Source organism: Natator depressus, chromosome 3 (assembly GCF_965152275.1).
Source record: "Natator depressus isolate rNatDep1 chromosome 3, rNatDep2.hap1, whole genome shotgun sequence".
NCBI lineage: Eukaryota > Metazoa > Chordata > Testudines > Cheloniidae > Natator > Natator depressus.
In genome coordinates, this window is record NC_134236.1 from 56,793,066 (window position 1) to 56,810,187 (window position 17,122).

The 17,122-nt window shown below is 40.2% G+C and overlaps 1 protein-coding gene across 1 annotated transcript in view; it reads left to right on the forward strand.

The window, feature by feature from the left end:
• The window catches only part of COL19A1 (collagen type XIX alpha 1 chain), a 315,358-nt gene that overhangs the window by 227,450 nt on the left and 70,786 nt on the right, over nt 1-17,122 (forward strand). Inside the window, exons 19-32 of the mRNA XM_074947919.1 lie at nt 530-565; nt 3,750-3,785; nt 3,882-3,935; nt 7,389-7,442; nt 8,160-8,213; nt 9,701-9,790; nt 10,102-10,146; nt 10,237-10,314; nt 12,391-12,426; nt 12,520-12,573; nt 12,669-12,722; nt 14,742-14,783; nt 15,942-15,995; nt 16,958-17,011. Of these exons, the coding sequence (XP_074804020.1) occupies nt 530-565; nt 3,750-3,785; nt 3,882-3,935; nt 7,389-7,442; nt 8,160-8,213; nt 9,701-9,790; nt 10,102-10,146; nt 10,237-10,314; nt 12,391-12,426; nt 12,520-12,573; nt 12,669-12,722; nt 14,742-14,783; nt 15,942-15,995; nt 16,958-17,011 (741 nt within the window). The remainder of the gene's footprint in view (nt 1-529; nt 566-3,749; nt 3,786-3,881; nt 3,936-7,388; nt 7,443-8,159; nt 8,214-9,700; nt 9,791-10,101; nt 10,147-10,236; nt 10,315-12,390; nt 12,427-12,519; nt 12,574-12,668; nt 12,723-14,741; nt 14,784-15,941; nt 15,996-16,957; nt 17,012-17,122) is intronic.

Below are 17,122 nucleotides of genomic sequence, written 5' to 3' on the forward strand. Positions count from 1 at the left end.
AAGCAGTCCAAAGCAGAATAAAGCCCAGTTGAACTGACAACTTTCTGCTCCTCCTCCTGCCTTCAGCAGGGGGAGCAGGCGAATCAGGAGCTCTGTTGTCCCAGGAGTTGGGGCCCAGGAGTGGAGCCGTCTATCTGAGTTGGGCTTCAAGGAGTCCCAGTTCTAGCTGATGCTAGTAAGTCAGCAGGTGGAAAGTTGGAGCATGATGATGTGTGGACCCAGGTTTGAAAGCTTTATGCTCATGATTACATGTAATATATAATATGTGACCCAGACATAAACGAAACAAACTTGGGTAGAATCCCATTTTATTATCTGTCCATATTCTTTATCATTAAATTAATGTAATCTTTAAATGGGCTTTCATAGTTTATACATTTTATAAAGTTGTTTGTATGTATTGAATACATATAACTGTTAGTTTGTTTTCTATATGTTTTGAAGAGTTGTTTTCCAAAAACAGACATACAAACTATTTATCATTTAAAATTACCATGTAAGTATTAACATTTACTGTATACTATCACAGGGAGAGTCTTCTGAAAAAGGAGAAAAGGGGGATCCAGTAAGTACAGCTAAAGCTTTGAGTTAATGTTTATGCTTAGATCTGATTGTCTCATCATATTTGCTGTGACACTCTATAGCTCTGACAGCGCCCTGTAACCCCCATATTCCTCATCTATAAATAATTGTGATATTGCATATAAAGCATCCCATGTGAGGTATTAGGTGAAAGGTTATCATCTACTAAAACCCATTGTTCCATCTAAACATGTATCATTAATGCATATAAAATTATAAGAATTGTGTTGTATAGTTTTCACTAAAATATGCTGTGGGTTTGGGAAGCACCCAGAAACTAGCTCTCCAGAGACAATGAGAAAAGAGGTAACCAATGTCCAGGTGGGTGCTTTACGGAGATCACCAGCCATTGTCCAGCAGAGGAGTTACAGTTCAATGACTCACTCACAGGAGGCACACCGGGGTATTGCTTCACCTTGTGACTCAGCAGTGCCCACCAGACATGCCTGGACTTGTGTTCTCCAAGCACATGGACTAAGGGTATAAAACGAAACACAGTGGCCCCACTGCTTTGCCTTTCCCCTGCCCCCACCTATGCAGCAAGAAACAAGGACACTCAGAAGACTGAAGACTCCAACACAGGGGAGTGGCATAGGTTTGAAGGGTGAATCCTATGTACTATGAACGGCAATATCCAGTGGGTTGAGAAAAACTGCTTAATCTAGATGTTGCCCAGTCTAATAGGATTGAGAGTTTAGAGTGAGTGCTTATATTTTCTTTTCTGTTGGTAACTATTATGACTCTTTGCCTATCACTTATAATCACTTTAAATCTATCTTTTGTAGTCAATAAGTTTGTTTAACTGTTTATCTTTATCAGTGAATTTGCCCAAAGTGTTTGGTAAATCTGCTCAGGTTTACAAAGGCTGGTGTATATCCCTTTCCATTGACGAAGTAGTGAACCAATTAATAAATTTGCACTGCTCATTGTGAGCAGTGCAAGACGGTATATTCCTGAGGTACAGTGCTGGGAGCTGGGGGGATTTGGCTGGTGCCTTTCTCTCTCTGATTCATGAGTGGCTCTGGGAGCATTCATGCAATCTAGCTGGGTGTGGGGCACCACGTGTGGTTGTGTTGAGTAATAACAGTACCTGCAAGGGTTTGGTGCTTGTCACTAGCAAGTGTGACAGGGTCAGGTCAGATGGCTACAGGAGAGTAATAGAAGGCAGATATATTAGCCCTAGGTGAAGTAGGTCCCTTTTCCCTGGGTAAGGTAACAGGGAAGTTTCCAGAACAATCAGGAACCTTCTGGAGACAATTAAGACAGACAGGCTGATTAGAACACCTGCAGCCAATCAAGAAGCTGCTAGAATCAATTAAGGCAGGCTAATCAGGGCACCTTGGTTTAAAAAGGAGCTCACTTCAGTTTGTGGTGCGTGTGTAAGGAGCTGGGATCAAGAGGCGCTAGGAGCAGAGAGTGAGAACGTGTACTGTTGGAGGACTGAGGAGTACAAGCATTATCAGACACTGGGAGGAAGGTCCTATGGTGAGGATAAAGAAAGTGTTGGAAGTAGCCCAGGGAGTTTTAGCTGTCGCACAGCTGTTCCAGGAGGCACTCTAGACAGCTGCATTGCACAGGGCCCTGGGCTGGAACCCGGAGTAGAGGGTGGGCCTGGGTTCCCCCCAAATCCTCCCAACTCCTGGTCAGACACAGGAGGAGTTGACCTGGACTGTGAGTTCACGAAAACGGCCAAACTGAGGGCTGCCATGAAGCTCCAAGGTGAGCAAATCTGCCAATAAGCGCAAGACCCACCAAGGTAAAGGAGGAACTTTGTCACACAAGGCATTGTGAGAGACAGCCCAGGCTGGAGAGTTAAGGGGGCGTTGCAATCCCACAGTCCCAGGCTCCACCCTGGGAATCCTGTCACATTTGCATTCTGTGATTTTTTTGTGTGCATTTTAATAGGTTTCATGTCAAATATCCTGAAACTTGACTATAAAAATAGCATCATGGGGTTCCATGTTTATTGCTTCTCGACTATTGGCATACCAAATTCACTCAGTTTACAAGTAAAAAGTCAACGTTTCCAACTGCCAGCTCTTCAAACTCAGAGAGAGCCTTGCGCACAAAGGAACCTTTCCCTTTCTTGTACATCTGAATGGGGGCAGCTAGAATCTCAGTGCTTGCAGTCCTTGGGCTAAATTTGTCCTTGGCCTCTCTCTGATTTCTGTGAAGCTATTCTGGGATGAATTTTTGGCACTTTAAATACAAAGTGCAGGGTCACCACAAAGTAGGCCTTGGCACTGTAAATCCCAAGAAAGGTCTGGCTGAGCTGAGATGGAAGTAGCTGAGCCTAAGCATCTCAACAGCGGCCTTAATCTGCTCGTATTGAAGTCAATAAGATATTGGCTGTAGAGATTAAAGGTAGCAAGATCAAGCATACTATCCCTCAGAGTTCTAACTATTACACTAGCAAATGCACTAGTCATCTTAGTGAGAAACTACAGCTATTTCATTAACTCTGCAATTAACACTGAACATCAAGCATAGTACATAAAATATGTAACCTCCTTTATTAAAAACCCATTAATCTTTTTGGGAATCTCTAAAAATCTTTATTTGCCAGCAATTTTTCTTATAGCCGTATTTTTATACATCACTTTTTTATTAGTAAAGAAGTTTTCAAGAAATCAGAATCCTTATTCTTTAAGATTTCATCTACTGCTGCTTTGTATGTCTTACAGTAAGTCATAATCCTCTCTTTGTGGTATGACAGATATTCGTCACATTGCTTCATGCACTGCAGGAGGGGGTTCACGTACTATGGTGATGAATGCTGTATAAGAACCTATGTAGAATGGGATATACTGTAAAAATGCGTAGCTTTGGAAAGGCATATGATATTACAAACAGGGTAATGACTTTAAGTGAGGAATAAGCCCCAGGAACAGAGTTCTTAAGCAAATCTTTTGTTTTCATGCAAATATCCTTAGGAATAAAACAGAAGAATAGAAATCACCATACCCGAAACGGCAAATAGAATTTTTCAAAAGGCAATCCTTTTCAAAGTTTTCCGTCTACAACTCTTTAAAGAATAACCAGATTTTCATTGTTTGCTAAATTGTGTTAACTAACTTAATAAGACAACGTTTCTGTGTGTAGTAACTTCAACACAGTCAATCTTACTCTAAATTTCAACTTATTGTGATCATATCTGTTATTTTCAGGGGGAAATTGGAATGAAAGGATCACAAGGAATTAAGGTATTTTTCTGATTGGTATACACAATATCTCTTTTGTACACAGCTGTCTCTTGTGGATATAACTTTAAATTATTTGAGAAAAATTATGCATTTTAGGGTGAAATAGGAGATCGTGGTCCTCCTGGACTCACTGGAAATCCAGGACCAGAGGTATTTTAAAGTATTTATTATAAAATTGAAAGTAGCATGTAATGGCTTCTTATTATGACATTGTGTAAAAGGACTTCGGGTGCTATTTCATTCGCTTTATAGAGTACGGCCCAATTTTTTTAGTGTATGTACTTGAGTTGCATGCCCAAAGTTCTTGTGTACATACAAGCTGGGGTTATATACACACACATCCCTGAATTTTGTGGCCAGCATGGGGAATTTGTGTTCAAAGAACATGTGTATGCAAAAGTCTGAATGCACTTTTTGGGAATTACATTTTTTGAAATTTGGCCTCCATAACCAAAAAGAGGCTATTCTGATGCTAATATTTATGCAGCTGTGTCAATTTTATTCTGTGGAGGGAGCTAAATTACAAATTAATTATGGTTAGGTGCAGGTGATACAATATATGCTACTCACAATATATAGCAGGGTTGATGTCAGTCGGAGACTTACACAAGATTGAAGGCAGAATATAGCTATTTTACTTTTAGTTAGTAATGTTCTGGTTGATTTCAGCATCACTCACTGGGGAAGAATGATGCAAGGAACCTTTAGGACCACTGCTATTTCTGTCCCTTGTCTGGCTATTTATGTGTGCAATTACACATTTTGTTTTGTGGATATCACCAGTACAGACTAATGAGTGAGTCCTCCTCATCTGTCAGCCAGCCAGATGGTAGCCAGAGTGGATGCAACACTATCAGTCTTAATTCCTCTTCCTCACAGAGTGCAGGCAGACTTCTCTAGTTCTCTTTCCTCACTAGAAATAGCTTGTGCCTCTTAACTGAGGAACCATCTCTCCTCCAGGCCTCAGCTGAGCTCTGTAATCACGCAGAATAGGAGGTACAATGGAGTCTTCCTCTCAAAGCCAAAAATACCTCTCCTGTGCCTTTCCTCTGCAGCCTTTGGCAATGGGCCCATTCTGTCCATCCTTCCCACCTCACTTAAGAACCATGCGGACTGCTCATGCAGAGGCACCACTCTCCAGCCCGATCAGGTACAGAAGTGGTTCTGAATCTGGTGCCATCCTCAGCTTCAGACACTCATAGCCTGAATGACTCGGCCTTTTCTGTTTCGTGCCTCTTCTGATTCTACGCCCATCCTTCCCCAAAAGGTCTTTTCAGACTCTATAATGTGAACTCTGATTTCCACAGCCTCTGGTTTCTCCACTCAGACATGAATTTAGTCATAATTTCCCACTCTAAGACCTTAGACCTCTGGAGGCCAGTGTGTTCCTTCATGAATCCCTGGAAAGAAGCTATGAAAGTAATCTTTTAAACTGGGAATATCCAAATCACTACCACTTTCTATGCCTCTTGTACTCCCTGTGGCTCTTGGAGACCCAGGGGATCAATACTGGTGATTCCTGGTAAACAGGAACCTCTCACATTGCCCTATCAAATATTCTCAATGTGGCTCAAGATTCTGTCCACTTGCAGGCCAATGTTTTTGGCACTTCTGAATCTGGTCCTGGGGTGATGATATCTTCAAGTTTTGTCTCCTTGCCCTTAATCTTTAAGGGTCCCCATCTGACTGAGAATTTAGTGGACTCTGCATTGAAGGAGGTTTTGGAGAAAACAACCTTCTTCTCCACTCCTGCTTCTCAGCTAGGGAAACACAAACCCCCATCTTCCTCCTTTTCCTCAGGGAAAGGCCCAGTTAGGCCCAGCTTCTTGTGGGGAAATCTTCAGTGAAATAGAAACCTAAGAACAAACCTCAGCATTCCTTTCACAAGCAGGAATCTAGATCCAAAGCTTTGTCCAGAGAAAAACCACTGGAGCCATTTCTGACTATTCCTGTCCCTCAAATCAGACAGAAGAATCTGTGTTCCTTCTCTACTGAAACAGGATTGCCTCAGACTCTTGGGTAATAAGTCCTTAAATCCCCTCCTCCCCCCGATCTTCAATCACATTTCTCCTTCTCTCTTTTGCCCCAGAATCCTCAGAAAAGGGAAATGTTCCGTAAACTGTTGGTTAACTCCACTTGGTAGAGGCCATATACCTGGCTTCCTTTGGTCTGGGATCAGCCCCCAGGACCTTACAAAACAATGGTCACCATCTCAGCTGCCTTTAGAAAGATCTGCATGATTCATCACCTGGCTGGCTGATCTGGGTTTCACTGATGTAGGAAACCCCTGCAGCAACCCAAGGACACTGTTCGGTCTATTTTCAGAACAGCAGTTGTGTTAGCCTGTATCCGCAAAAAGAACAGGAGTACTTGTGACACCTTAGAGACTAACAAATTTATTTGAGCATAAGCTTTCATGGGCTAAAACCCACGACATCGGATGCATGCAGTGGAAAATACAGTAGGAAAATTTTATGTACACAGAGAACATGAATGAATCAATGAGTGTTACCATATGGCTCTCATTATCATGGTATAGGAGTGCCCCAAATTTTTAATGTATTTATCCACACAAAACTTCTATGAGATAGGGAAATACTATTAACTCCATTTTACAGATGGGAAACTGAAGCTCAGAGAGACAAGCTGATTTACCCAAGATCATACAGGAAGTCTGTTGCAGAACAGGGACTTGAACCTGGGTCTCCTGAGTAGTAGCTACTGCCGTAATAGATAAGGCCCCCTTCCTCTCACCCTTCTTCAGTGACCTTGGACAGGTGATATAATTAAAAAAGAAACTCTCCAGTTCCTTCCCAGATGCATATACATCTTGTAGAAATTATAACAATGACAGAGCATTACTTCCTTCAACAGAATCCTCAAGCAAGAAGCCTTGATTCATTGTTTTCCAGTTCAATGCCTTAGAGTCCATCCAGTCACACGTGGCCTTGTTGGAGTCCTATAGTCCCATGGGCAGGATTCTTTTTTCAACTTTTTCAGCAGCAGCTGTTATCCTCTTCCTAGGGACACGCTGGGCCAGATCCTTAGCTGGTGTAAAATGTCACAGCTCCATTGACTTCAACAGTGCTACAATGATTTACACAACTGATGGTCTGGCCCATAAAGCAGACCCCCTATGTGGGCATATTTTGAGAAATTAGCTCATTAATATGGAAACTTCTAATATATTTCATTGGGTAGCATAACAATGCAAATCCTATTGGGGCATTGGAGAATGAACTACAGTAACTGTTGTGTAACACCGACAGATCCTGTTTGTCAACAGGCAGGATCAAACCTGGGACCTTTGTGCATGAGCCTCTACTGCATGAGCTAAAAGCCATATTGCTATTAACTAAGACTGGAGCAGACTCATTAATCTCTAAGTGGTGTTGGTGCCACTAGAGGGGAGAGAGCACCACACCCAGAAGGTGTGTGGGTTACAGTTGCTCCCTAATCCAGGTAGAAAATAATTCTTAGCAGCTCTTTTGTTAATGTCCCTATGGAGGATAGAGTGCTTTATTCTCTAGTATAATATAATCGAAAATATATTGATTTTAACTCAAATTAATACATATATATATACACACACACACACTGTAGGGACTGCAAGGTCCTCCAGGACCCATTGGACCCAGAGGACATCCAGGAGAAGTCGTAAGTATTGTGTAATTTTTTGCAGTCAGTAAAATCTGTTGAGGTGAAATATTAGACAATGAAACAGTGCCATGGGAACTATCATTGTGTGGTCTTTTTATGGGGGATCATAGAATCATAGAATAACAGAGTTGGAAGGGACCTCTGGAGGCCATCTAGTCCAACCTCCTGCCCAGAGCAGGGCCAATCCCAACTAAATCATCCCAGCCAGGGCTTTGTCAAGCCTGACCTTAAAAACCTCTAAGGAAGGGGATTCCACCACCTCCCTAGGTAACGCATTCCAGTGTTTCACCACCCTCCTAGTGAAAAAGTTTTTCCTGATATCCAACCTAAACCTCCCCCACTGCAACTTGAGACCATTACTCCTTGTCCTGTCCTCTTCTACCACTGAGAACAGTCTAGAACCATCCTCTCTGGAACCACCTCTCAGGTAGTTGAAAGTAGCTATCAAATCCCCCCTCATTCTTCTCTTCTGCAGACTAAACAATCCCAGTTCCCTCAGCCTCTCCTCATAAGTCATGTGTTCCAGACCCCTAATCATTTTTGTTGCCCTTCGCTGGACTCTCTCCAATTTCTCCACATCCTTCTTGTAGTGTGGGGCCTATAGTGTACGGTAACTACTCCAAATAAGTACCTTTTTCACCTTTAATCTCAGATAGCATACTGACCTGAAAGATGCTGTAATCGATGTAAAATGTAGTTTTTTTAATTAACTAGGGTTTAATGGGAGAGCCTGGGATACCAGGAAAACCAGGAATTAAAGGAGAAAAGGTATGCACTAAAATTTGATCAATTTAATTTATGATTTAGAAAATATTAGTCAAATATTATAACCTTAAAGGAGTCTTCCATCTTTCCACATTCATCTATCTAGGTACTTTAAGAATAAATAAAAAAACATGCCTCTTGCCTGAAGAGTTTACCTTCTAATGTGTCAATCCAATTTCAATTTAATAATTGAAAGAATCCCATTGATTTAAAGGGGGTTGGATTAGGCCTGTAGTTGGACATACCAGTACTACAGAACAGCAAGAGTTAACTGTGTGCGTGTGTGTGTACCTGCATGTACGGGAAGAGGGGGAGAATTATATGGGGAGGATGTGAATTCTGAGATAAGTTATTGCATTTATACATCTTGGGGTTTGTGTCTTAAAGAAAGCCAATGAAGTATATTAATATTTTGAGGGTGCAAGCTGTTGAGTAGGCAGGAATAGAGGTCAGCACTATGGCACAGACCTAAAGAAGCTATTCTTATGGAACACGAAGAAACATAAGGTTGCACAACTAACATGATCTGGGAGGATATTCAAGGGGAAGAGAGCAGCATGAGAAAAGGCACAAAGTCACTTGTGGAAGAAGGAGTTGGGCTAGCCAGAGATGTGCTGAGTTCATAGACTGTTAGAGTTAAAGTGAGAAAGATAAGGGAGATGTAGGTAGGAGTACAGCTGAGCAGAGCCTTTAAGGTGAGCAGAGGAAATTTCAGTAATTGAGATGAGGGATGACTAAGGCACGGACCCAGATTTTTGCACTAGGGATAGAGAGGAGGGGATGGATTGTGGAGATGTTGCAGAGGAATAACTGGCAGGATTTAGAGGCAGTCTGGGTATCAGAGGATGAAGGAGAAAGAAGTGTAGATACGATACCAGCATTGCAAGCCTGAGTAACTGGGAAAATAGCAGAGTTATTAACTAGATTAGATGGACTCTTGGTCTTTTCTGGTATAGCAAATCCCATGTTCCTATGTTTTGTTATGTTTTTTTACCTTGCATACTTACCTATATAACATTTTTTTAGGGAAAATATATATTTTGTTAAGAAATTAAAAGCTGTTGATGTGTTATCTAAACATATGTAACAGAATTCAAGACATGTTAGTACTTCCAAACACCCTGTCATAAGACTCACTACCCTGTAGAATAGGTGTTGGCCTATCTGATTTACAGTGAAAAATCTCTGCTAGCAGTATAGCAAACACCTGCTTTAGTGTGTAGAGCCTAGCTGGCATTACAAATAATGTTTAAAAAGTTGGTTTTGTTTTATAAAACTGGAGTCATGTGTTTGATTCCCAAATAAGATGATGTAAGTACAGTAGTACATTCTGAAATAGGGCTGTTTAAAATATTTACCAATACCTAGAGATAACAGGTAACAGAGATCTACCATGTAAAATAGTCATGATAACCAAGACCTACCTTAATGTTAATTTTCCTGAAAGAAAACACTAACATTTCAATTAGTGGTTTATATCTATTCCACAGGGTGATTCTGGTGGCCTTATAGGGCCTCCTGGACATCCAGGTCCAAAAGGTGAGACAGGACCCCCTGGACCAAGTCTGCCTGGGAAACCAGTAAGTACTTGCTATAAGGGCTTTCGTGGCTTGTTTCTGTGTAGGACTTGTAGCACTATTGAAAATGATTCGTATAGCAATATGAATATAATTTTGAAAAAAAGGTGTATGTTATACCTGTAAAGCAAGTACATAGAAAATACAGTCTAAAAACTCTTGTTGTTAATGCAAGTGTCTTTTCAATGATCCTACAGACTGTGGCACTAATAATCAAGGTGTAGACAGATCATTTTTATTTACAAATGCTGACTACCTCTGACATAACATTCAATCAGACTCGGTAATTTTAAGGTAGAATTATTGTTTTTTAGGGTCTGGCTGGCACTCCTGGAACCCCAGGTCCACGAGGGCCTAAGGTATACAAAAATTCTCACAGTTCCTATTTCTAAGAGATACACTAATTTCTGCTTTTAAAGATGAAACAGAAAGTTTTGTAACTTTATTAGGGTGAAAGAGGACTGCCTGGCGTACAAGGGTCTCCTGGAGAGATGGGGCCACTCGGAACAGGAATTCAAGGACCCCCTGTAAGTATAGCAAATAGTATGTGAGAGTTTCATTGTAGTTATTACTGAGAAGTCTATGTAATGATCAGGTTCTTATAACATGTTTCAGATTAGATCTTCCTGATATGAGTTCCCTGCTGCTCTATGATTCCTGACCCAACACCTCTTCCCCTTTCACAGAGCAGAAAACAATATTCCTGTCTATGTCTTGCTGTTACTCCCCCTAGAACTTCACTTATAAGTAGGGCATTGGAGAGTTGCAAGAGCCTGTGTTCCATGCCCTCCCACATTAATTTTACATTGTTCTGGGACATCTTAAAGCTGATAGCTCTTTTTCTGGCTGACAGCTGTTTTGAATTTGTCTGCCCCTTCTGGTTCCAGCACGGGCACATGAGACGAGACACTACGCCCTGTAAAGCATCCTTGGCTGTCACTCAGTCAATAATCACAGTTCCCTTCTCTGTGTCATTCCCCATGCCCTGGACACTGGGAGAGGCAGAGGCAGGTACTCTGCCTCAGGAAGGAAAAGGTGAGGCTGGGCAGCAGTTCCAGGGTTTCAGTGTTGGGATGCCTGAACTACTAGAATTGGAGTACTGCTTGTGGGTGCAGAGTCTCCAGCCAGAGCTGCACAACTCGGCACAAGCTTCACACCTATGAAGCAACAAAGTCCAGATGTGGCCAATTTCCACCTGTATATTTTAAAGATGAAATGAGCAAAGGACACTTTATCTGGAGTAAACAGAATAAATAGCTGCAGTAGTATGGTCTTTTATATCATTCTTGCCATCAGCAGCACACTGTTCAAAATGCTATTTCATTCTCGCTTCCTAACACTGCATCTTTGTTGCACTTATTACTTCAGCATCCAGTCCATTTCTGGAAGTATCAATGGCTACAGGAACTTCTTCAGATTTTCCCCCAAATTAAGTAGAACATATTTTTGAAAAGTAAGACGTTGAAAAATATCAGTTTTTTTTCTTTAGAATGTAGCTAGCTCCACAAATTATAAACTTCATTACAGCAACCTATACTATTCTCTCCCAGCGTTCACTGCTAACTTAAAACGTTAAGAGCCCTAGAGTTTTCCAAGGTTGCAATACCAAGTAGCAGATCCTTTGCCACACCTGTGTAAAGAGGTGTTGCACAGAGGCAATCAGTAATAGTGTGGACTGGAAGATAGATTTCTCCCTCAAGGGAAACTCAGGGCTGCAGTGGATTCCGTGGGGTTGCTGCCCATATTCACTGGGTGAAGGATTTCTCCTTGTGCATTTACATAGTCACATGTCCACCATTCTTGACTTACTCAAACATCAACAGCTCCATGGTGATCAGGACCCCAGTGTGCTCCCCCAGAATACTGCCCCTCCATAAGCCATGGAACCTTCTGCAACCGGGGAAGTTGGGAAAAGATTTGGCCTTAAAAGGACTGAGTTTTAGAGAATGCCAGTAGTTGTTCCATAATCCAAGTAATAATCTTTCTTCGTCTAGTTGTCTTGATAGTGTTCAATAATATAGGTGGTAGATGACACAGGTCATGCTCATGAATTCTACTGATGAAAATGACAATATCCTGTCAGTCCAAGTCAACATATTTAACTAAACTTTTCACATTTTTTTATTGAAATGAGTAAGTTGTAGAAATCATAATGCTTGAGACAGATGGCTGTGGTTTCAAATATAAGTTTTAAGCAAGTCTAATAATTTAAAATACAAATTAGCGTTTACATTTTAAAATGTTTACATTGATTCTTAGGCATCCTACAATTTGTGACGATTTTTCCTATTGCATTGCATAAATTTCAGTTTTCCCTGTAAATCTCAAGCTAACTGAACAGTCCATTTCATAATAACATAACTGTGTACTTAGTAGGTGACCTTACTTTCTATTTGAAATGGTTCTTAACCAAAATACTGGATCTGATCACCCTTGAACTTTAGCAAAATTGGGTCCAGATTTGTAACCTGACATTTCAGCAGGTCCCATTCTCTAAGATGTGCTGAACCAAAAGCCCACATTCAGTATTTTTGGTTCAAGCTCACCCCTGTTTTAAAAGCATTGCTGCTGTTATCTGAGTATACATTTGGCTATTTTTACAGGGTCCTAAAGGTCCATTTGGGGAACCAGGTGCCCAGGTAAAATTATTGTATAATTTGGAAAAATAAATTTAACTTTACATGTTTTCCAGTTTCTTGAATCATATCTTAAGTAACTGTTCTGTATATTAGGGCCCTAGAGGACCCCCTGGATTACCTGGAACTCCAGGTACCCCAGGTGTTGATGTAAGTAACAATTCTATATATAACACTATATTGATGTATGTGCCCCTTATCAATGACTGAAATTTAAAATGCAATGGCCTTGTTTCTGTTTCTAGGGTGCTCCTGGGCCAGATGGGAAGCCAGGACTTCCAGGTCCTCCAGGTGACCCAGTATGTATACAAACTATGCTTGACTTACATTGTGTGGATGCTAGTATTTTAAAACAGAAAGACACCAGATGCCTAGTAGGCCTAGCAAATTTTATTCAGTTGATTACCTAGTGATTTTTTTTATTTAGCTCATTACAATATCATTAAAGTTATGGTTATGTCAGCACTTTCATGGTAAATGTCTGTTCACAGGAGGTTATGATTTAGTTTTAATAGTTTGTTCAGGCTGCAACTTGGCTTACCATGTCTCAGTCCCAGGAGCAGTTCTGTGTAAATTTTCAAAGACTATAGTTTGGTTCTTCTTTTATTAGAAGACTATGGGAAAAATTGTATTGCTCTGATGCATTTAAAAAGCTATTATATTATAAATGAAATTTTATAATAACTAGCCCATAATGTGTTATTTTCTCTAATTTTCTCGACTACTAACAAAAGAATTAAATGGCTAAGATGAACAGACACCTGAAATGAGTTTAGATCCTTTAACATGTTCCCCAAAGCTGAAACTTTACAAGCTTAATTTTGATTTTAAAACGAATGCTGACAGAGGCATTAAAAAAGGTAAATAAAACTCTCAGAATTCCTAGAGCAGTTCTTGGGACCTGTTCCTCAGCAAAGTGAAACCCTTTAGTCACTTGTTAACCTCACTTGTGGTCCTAGAATTATAATGTGATTTGGCTTTCCTAAATGGTTTGGGCCAAAGCCTGCTACCATATAACCAGATTTTTAAAAAGGCTTCATTTCAGATAGTAGGTGAGATGTAGTGGTGATTCCCTAAGTGCAGGAAACTGTTTAAATCCTAAATACCTTCTTAGTTTTTATTTGAGACATGACATATAAAAAGAAAATTTAAAAAGACATATCCTAAACACCAAGCACCAGTGCTGGGAAACCTTATGGTGTCTTTCAGCAAATCAGTGCTGCTTACAAAAGTGTGAATTCAGCCTCTTCTCTAACGAACATCCCTCTCAATGAGTGTTCAAACCCTGCCATGTAGACTAGTCCTTCTCTAAGAACTTGCCTGGCAGATTTTTCAAAGTTTGTGAAACCATGCTGAATGTGGTATGCCCTTCTATACATTAGCTGTTAAATCATGTTCAGCAGTGGTTCCACTGCACAGGTTGCTGACATCCGTTGTCAGCAAAGAGCAGTTTTCCTAATGTACTGAAGGCTAAGGTTTGACACTTCTGTTTTCCTGGTGTAGACAGGACCCTTAAAGCTTTAAAAATGTGAACATTTGAAACTGGTTAAATTGAAGACAAGTACACACCAGATTTGTCAGTGTATCTAACTATATATCATGACCAAGGCTGGGTTTTTTCCCAATAATCACAGGAGTAATTTAGCTTGTGATTTTCATGATTTACAAAAAAATCCCTACATTTTGACATTGTGAGGATTCATTTTTTGGAGGTGGGTGGGTGGAGGTGACAGCAACAGCTCAATCAGTTTCATGGACAACCTTGAGAGGTACAAAATTAAACCTTGCACTTGGAAAACTAAGGGAAGACAGAGGGAAAAGAGTACAGCTACACACCAGACCAGATCAAAGAACTATCTGCCAGAGCTTTAATTTCCAGGGGTGATGAGATTTCTGTCTCTTCCTGCAGAAATAAAAAAAAGACTTAAATATTTTGGAGGGCTAAGCTGGGTTTCAGAAAAGTGCACTCTGATAGCAGAGCGACTGTGTTTCAGGGTGTTGACTGTTTTCGTAGCACAAACACAGTTCTAGCTAGTTCACTATAATATGGAACAAAGAAATACCTTGGGTAGAAAGCACTGACAACATTTTAAAAATATATTTGAATATTTGACTCTTGCACTTTTCGTCATGAATACGCTTTATTTTTCCTTAAAAATATCATGATAAAACAGCCTTAATCATGACTCATTTGCATAATTATGTAAACATTTTGATACCATTAATACATATGGAAACCATGAACCAAATATTTAAAGATGTTGGATATTTACAGTATATTAAATATTTCTTAAGTATATGCATGTGTTTTATTTCAGATTGCACTTCCACTTTTGGGAGATGTGGGTGCTTCATTGAAGGTAGTATATTGGTTCAGGAGGAACTTTTTCCACTAATATGAATGGGTTGTTCAAAGCAAAATAGACATTGGCATGTTTCATATGTCTGCTTTTCCTAAAACCAAGGTTATGTTTTACTATATACTGTAAATCACCAAAGTTAAGGGTGTAAGACATTTCAGAGACCTTAAAAGACCTGTCGTGTCTGCCATCGGAAAAATTTGAATCCTGATCCAGATCCTTACTTTGAGACCTGGGTCCACCTCTTGCTTTTCATTAAACTGCTCAATCCTCTCTTTTGTCTAAAAACAAATCTAGTTGTTCTTCTTTGAGTAAGGTCCCTGTGGACACTCTAGTTCCTTCACTCTAGGTGTTCTTGCATCCCCCGTGCCTTTGATTGGAGATTTCTCATAGAAGTGTCTGTTCAGCCCGCAGATGCATGTTACTCAATCACGTGCTGCGTGCTGGTGTTATATAGCAGTGTATGGGCTAACTGCTCTCTGTTCCTTCTCGACCGCCTCGGGCTGAAGGGGCCTTAACAGTTGTCCACGTCGTTTTACCTCAACTGTGTCCCCTTAGCTCTTTTAGTAATTAGTTTATTATAATTGTTCTTAGTAGTAGTTAGTAGTTTTAGGTGTTGTAGTTTTAAAAAAAAAAAGTTTCCCCAAAAAAAGTGTGTCTGTGTGTACACTGCCTGTTGTGCCAGGAGGCAATCCTGGTGAGTGACAGACACTCCCAGTGCATTGCTTCGCGGAATCCCATATTTTCCAAAAGTGCAACTTCTGTCTGGCCTCAAAATCTAGAGCCAAGAAACCAGGGAGATCATGCATCATTTTCTGTTTCATTCACATTTAATATATTATCACTAAAATTACCCCACAGGAAGATTTAAAATAATAAAACCCCCAGCATCATGTGTGTTCTTGATTTATTTAATGCCTCTGTAGAAAGGTTAATCACCACAATTTTATATATTTCCAGTAAAATGTTTGTAGCCGCTTCCAGGCTGGAGTTCCTGGATTAACAGTCATAAAGGAGAAAAGGGAGTAGCAGGCTTTCCTAACAGGGATGGTCACAACGGCAGGAAGGCAAGATTATGGGTGTGACTATATATTCATATGATCCACTGTTTCTTTTGCTAAAGTACTTCCCATCAATTTATTTTCTTCTGTTCTCCAGGGTGATACTGGGCCGAGAGGTCCTTCAGGAATCCCTGGTAGAGAGGGGCCAAAGGTAAGTTTATTAAGTGAGTACTTTAGATAACATTTTTTTTATCCATTAAAAATGCAGGGCTAAATCCTATTTGTCTATCTTATATACTTATAAGGCCCCCACTACTGTAGTATCTCAGAACCTCGTAATCTTTAGTGTATTTATTCTTAGAACACCCCTGTGCTATAAAGTGCTGTGATTCATTCCCATTTTACAGATGGGGAACTGAGGCACAGAGGACTGAGTGAGTTACCCAAGGTTGTGCAGGAAGTCTGTGGTGAAGCAGGGAATCTCCCAATTCCCAGGATAGCACCATAATTACTGGACCATCCTGAGTTTTTACATATTTTGTTACTCATGTGAATAGTCTCATTGATTTCAGAGGGACATATTCTAAACTTGTATTGAAGTCATTAGGAATTGTGCCTTACTGAAGAATTACTAAAGATCGCAGGTTTTGACACCTAAAGCCCTTAAAGCAAAATCCAATAATAATCGTAAAGTATACATTCTCCTTTGAAAAGAGTTCTAACCTAGCCTTCTGCTTAGTGAATGTGCAGTGTGTCTCAGATGGCACGTGACCAGGATTCATCACTGAATTTGGTCCGCTGCTTGGATCATTAGCTTCCCCGGCCCTGGCCAATTGCTGATGGGGAGCGCAACATGAACACTGATCCGTGCCCCTTCTAAGCTAGTTGTAGTTTATCAAGCGAACTTTTGCACTCAGCCTCAGTGTTCTGGGCCAAATTCAAGTGCATAGGAAGTAGGCATAATGTTTGTTGACCTTAGTGGTACCTGTGCTGGTGTGGAATTTGACTCTTTGTTTGTTTTATGGTCCCATACTGCTAACCCATAAGCTCCATACTAGCATATTTAAAATTATGCTAGAATACTAGCATATTTAAAATGAAACACACTACAGTACATAAGTTTTTGTAACTGTAATAAAATACAGTAATAGTTCAAAAGTTATGTCTTTATAGGGAAGCAAAGGTGAACGTGGATTTCCTGGACTTTCTGGAGAGAAAGGTGATGAGGTAAAATTATTTTAATTTCAATAATAATTATATTATAGTTATTCTTATGTGTACATGAATAAAGGTCCAAATTGAGAACTAAATCCACATATTATCTAATTCTCCAGAATA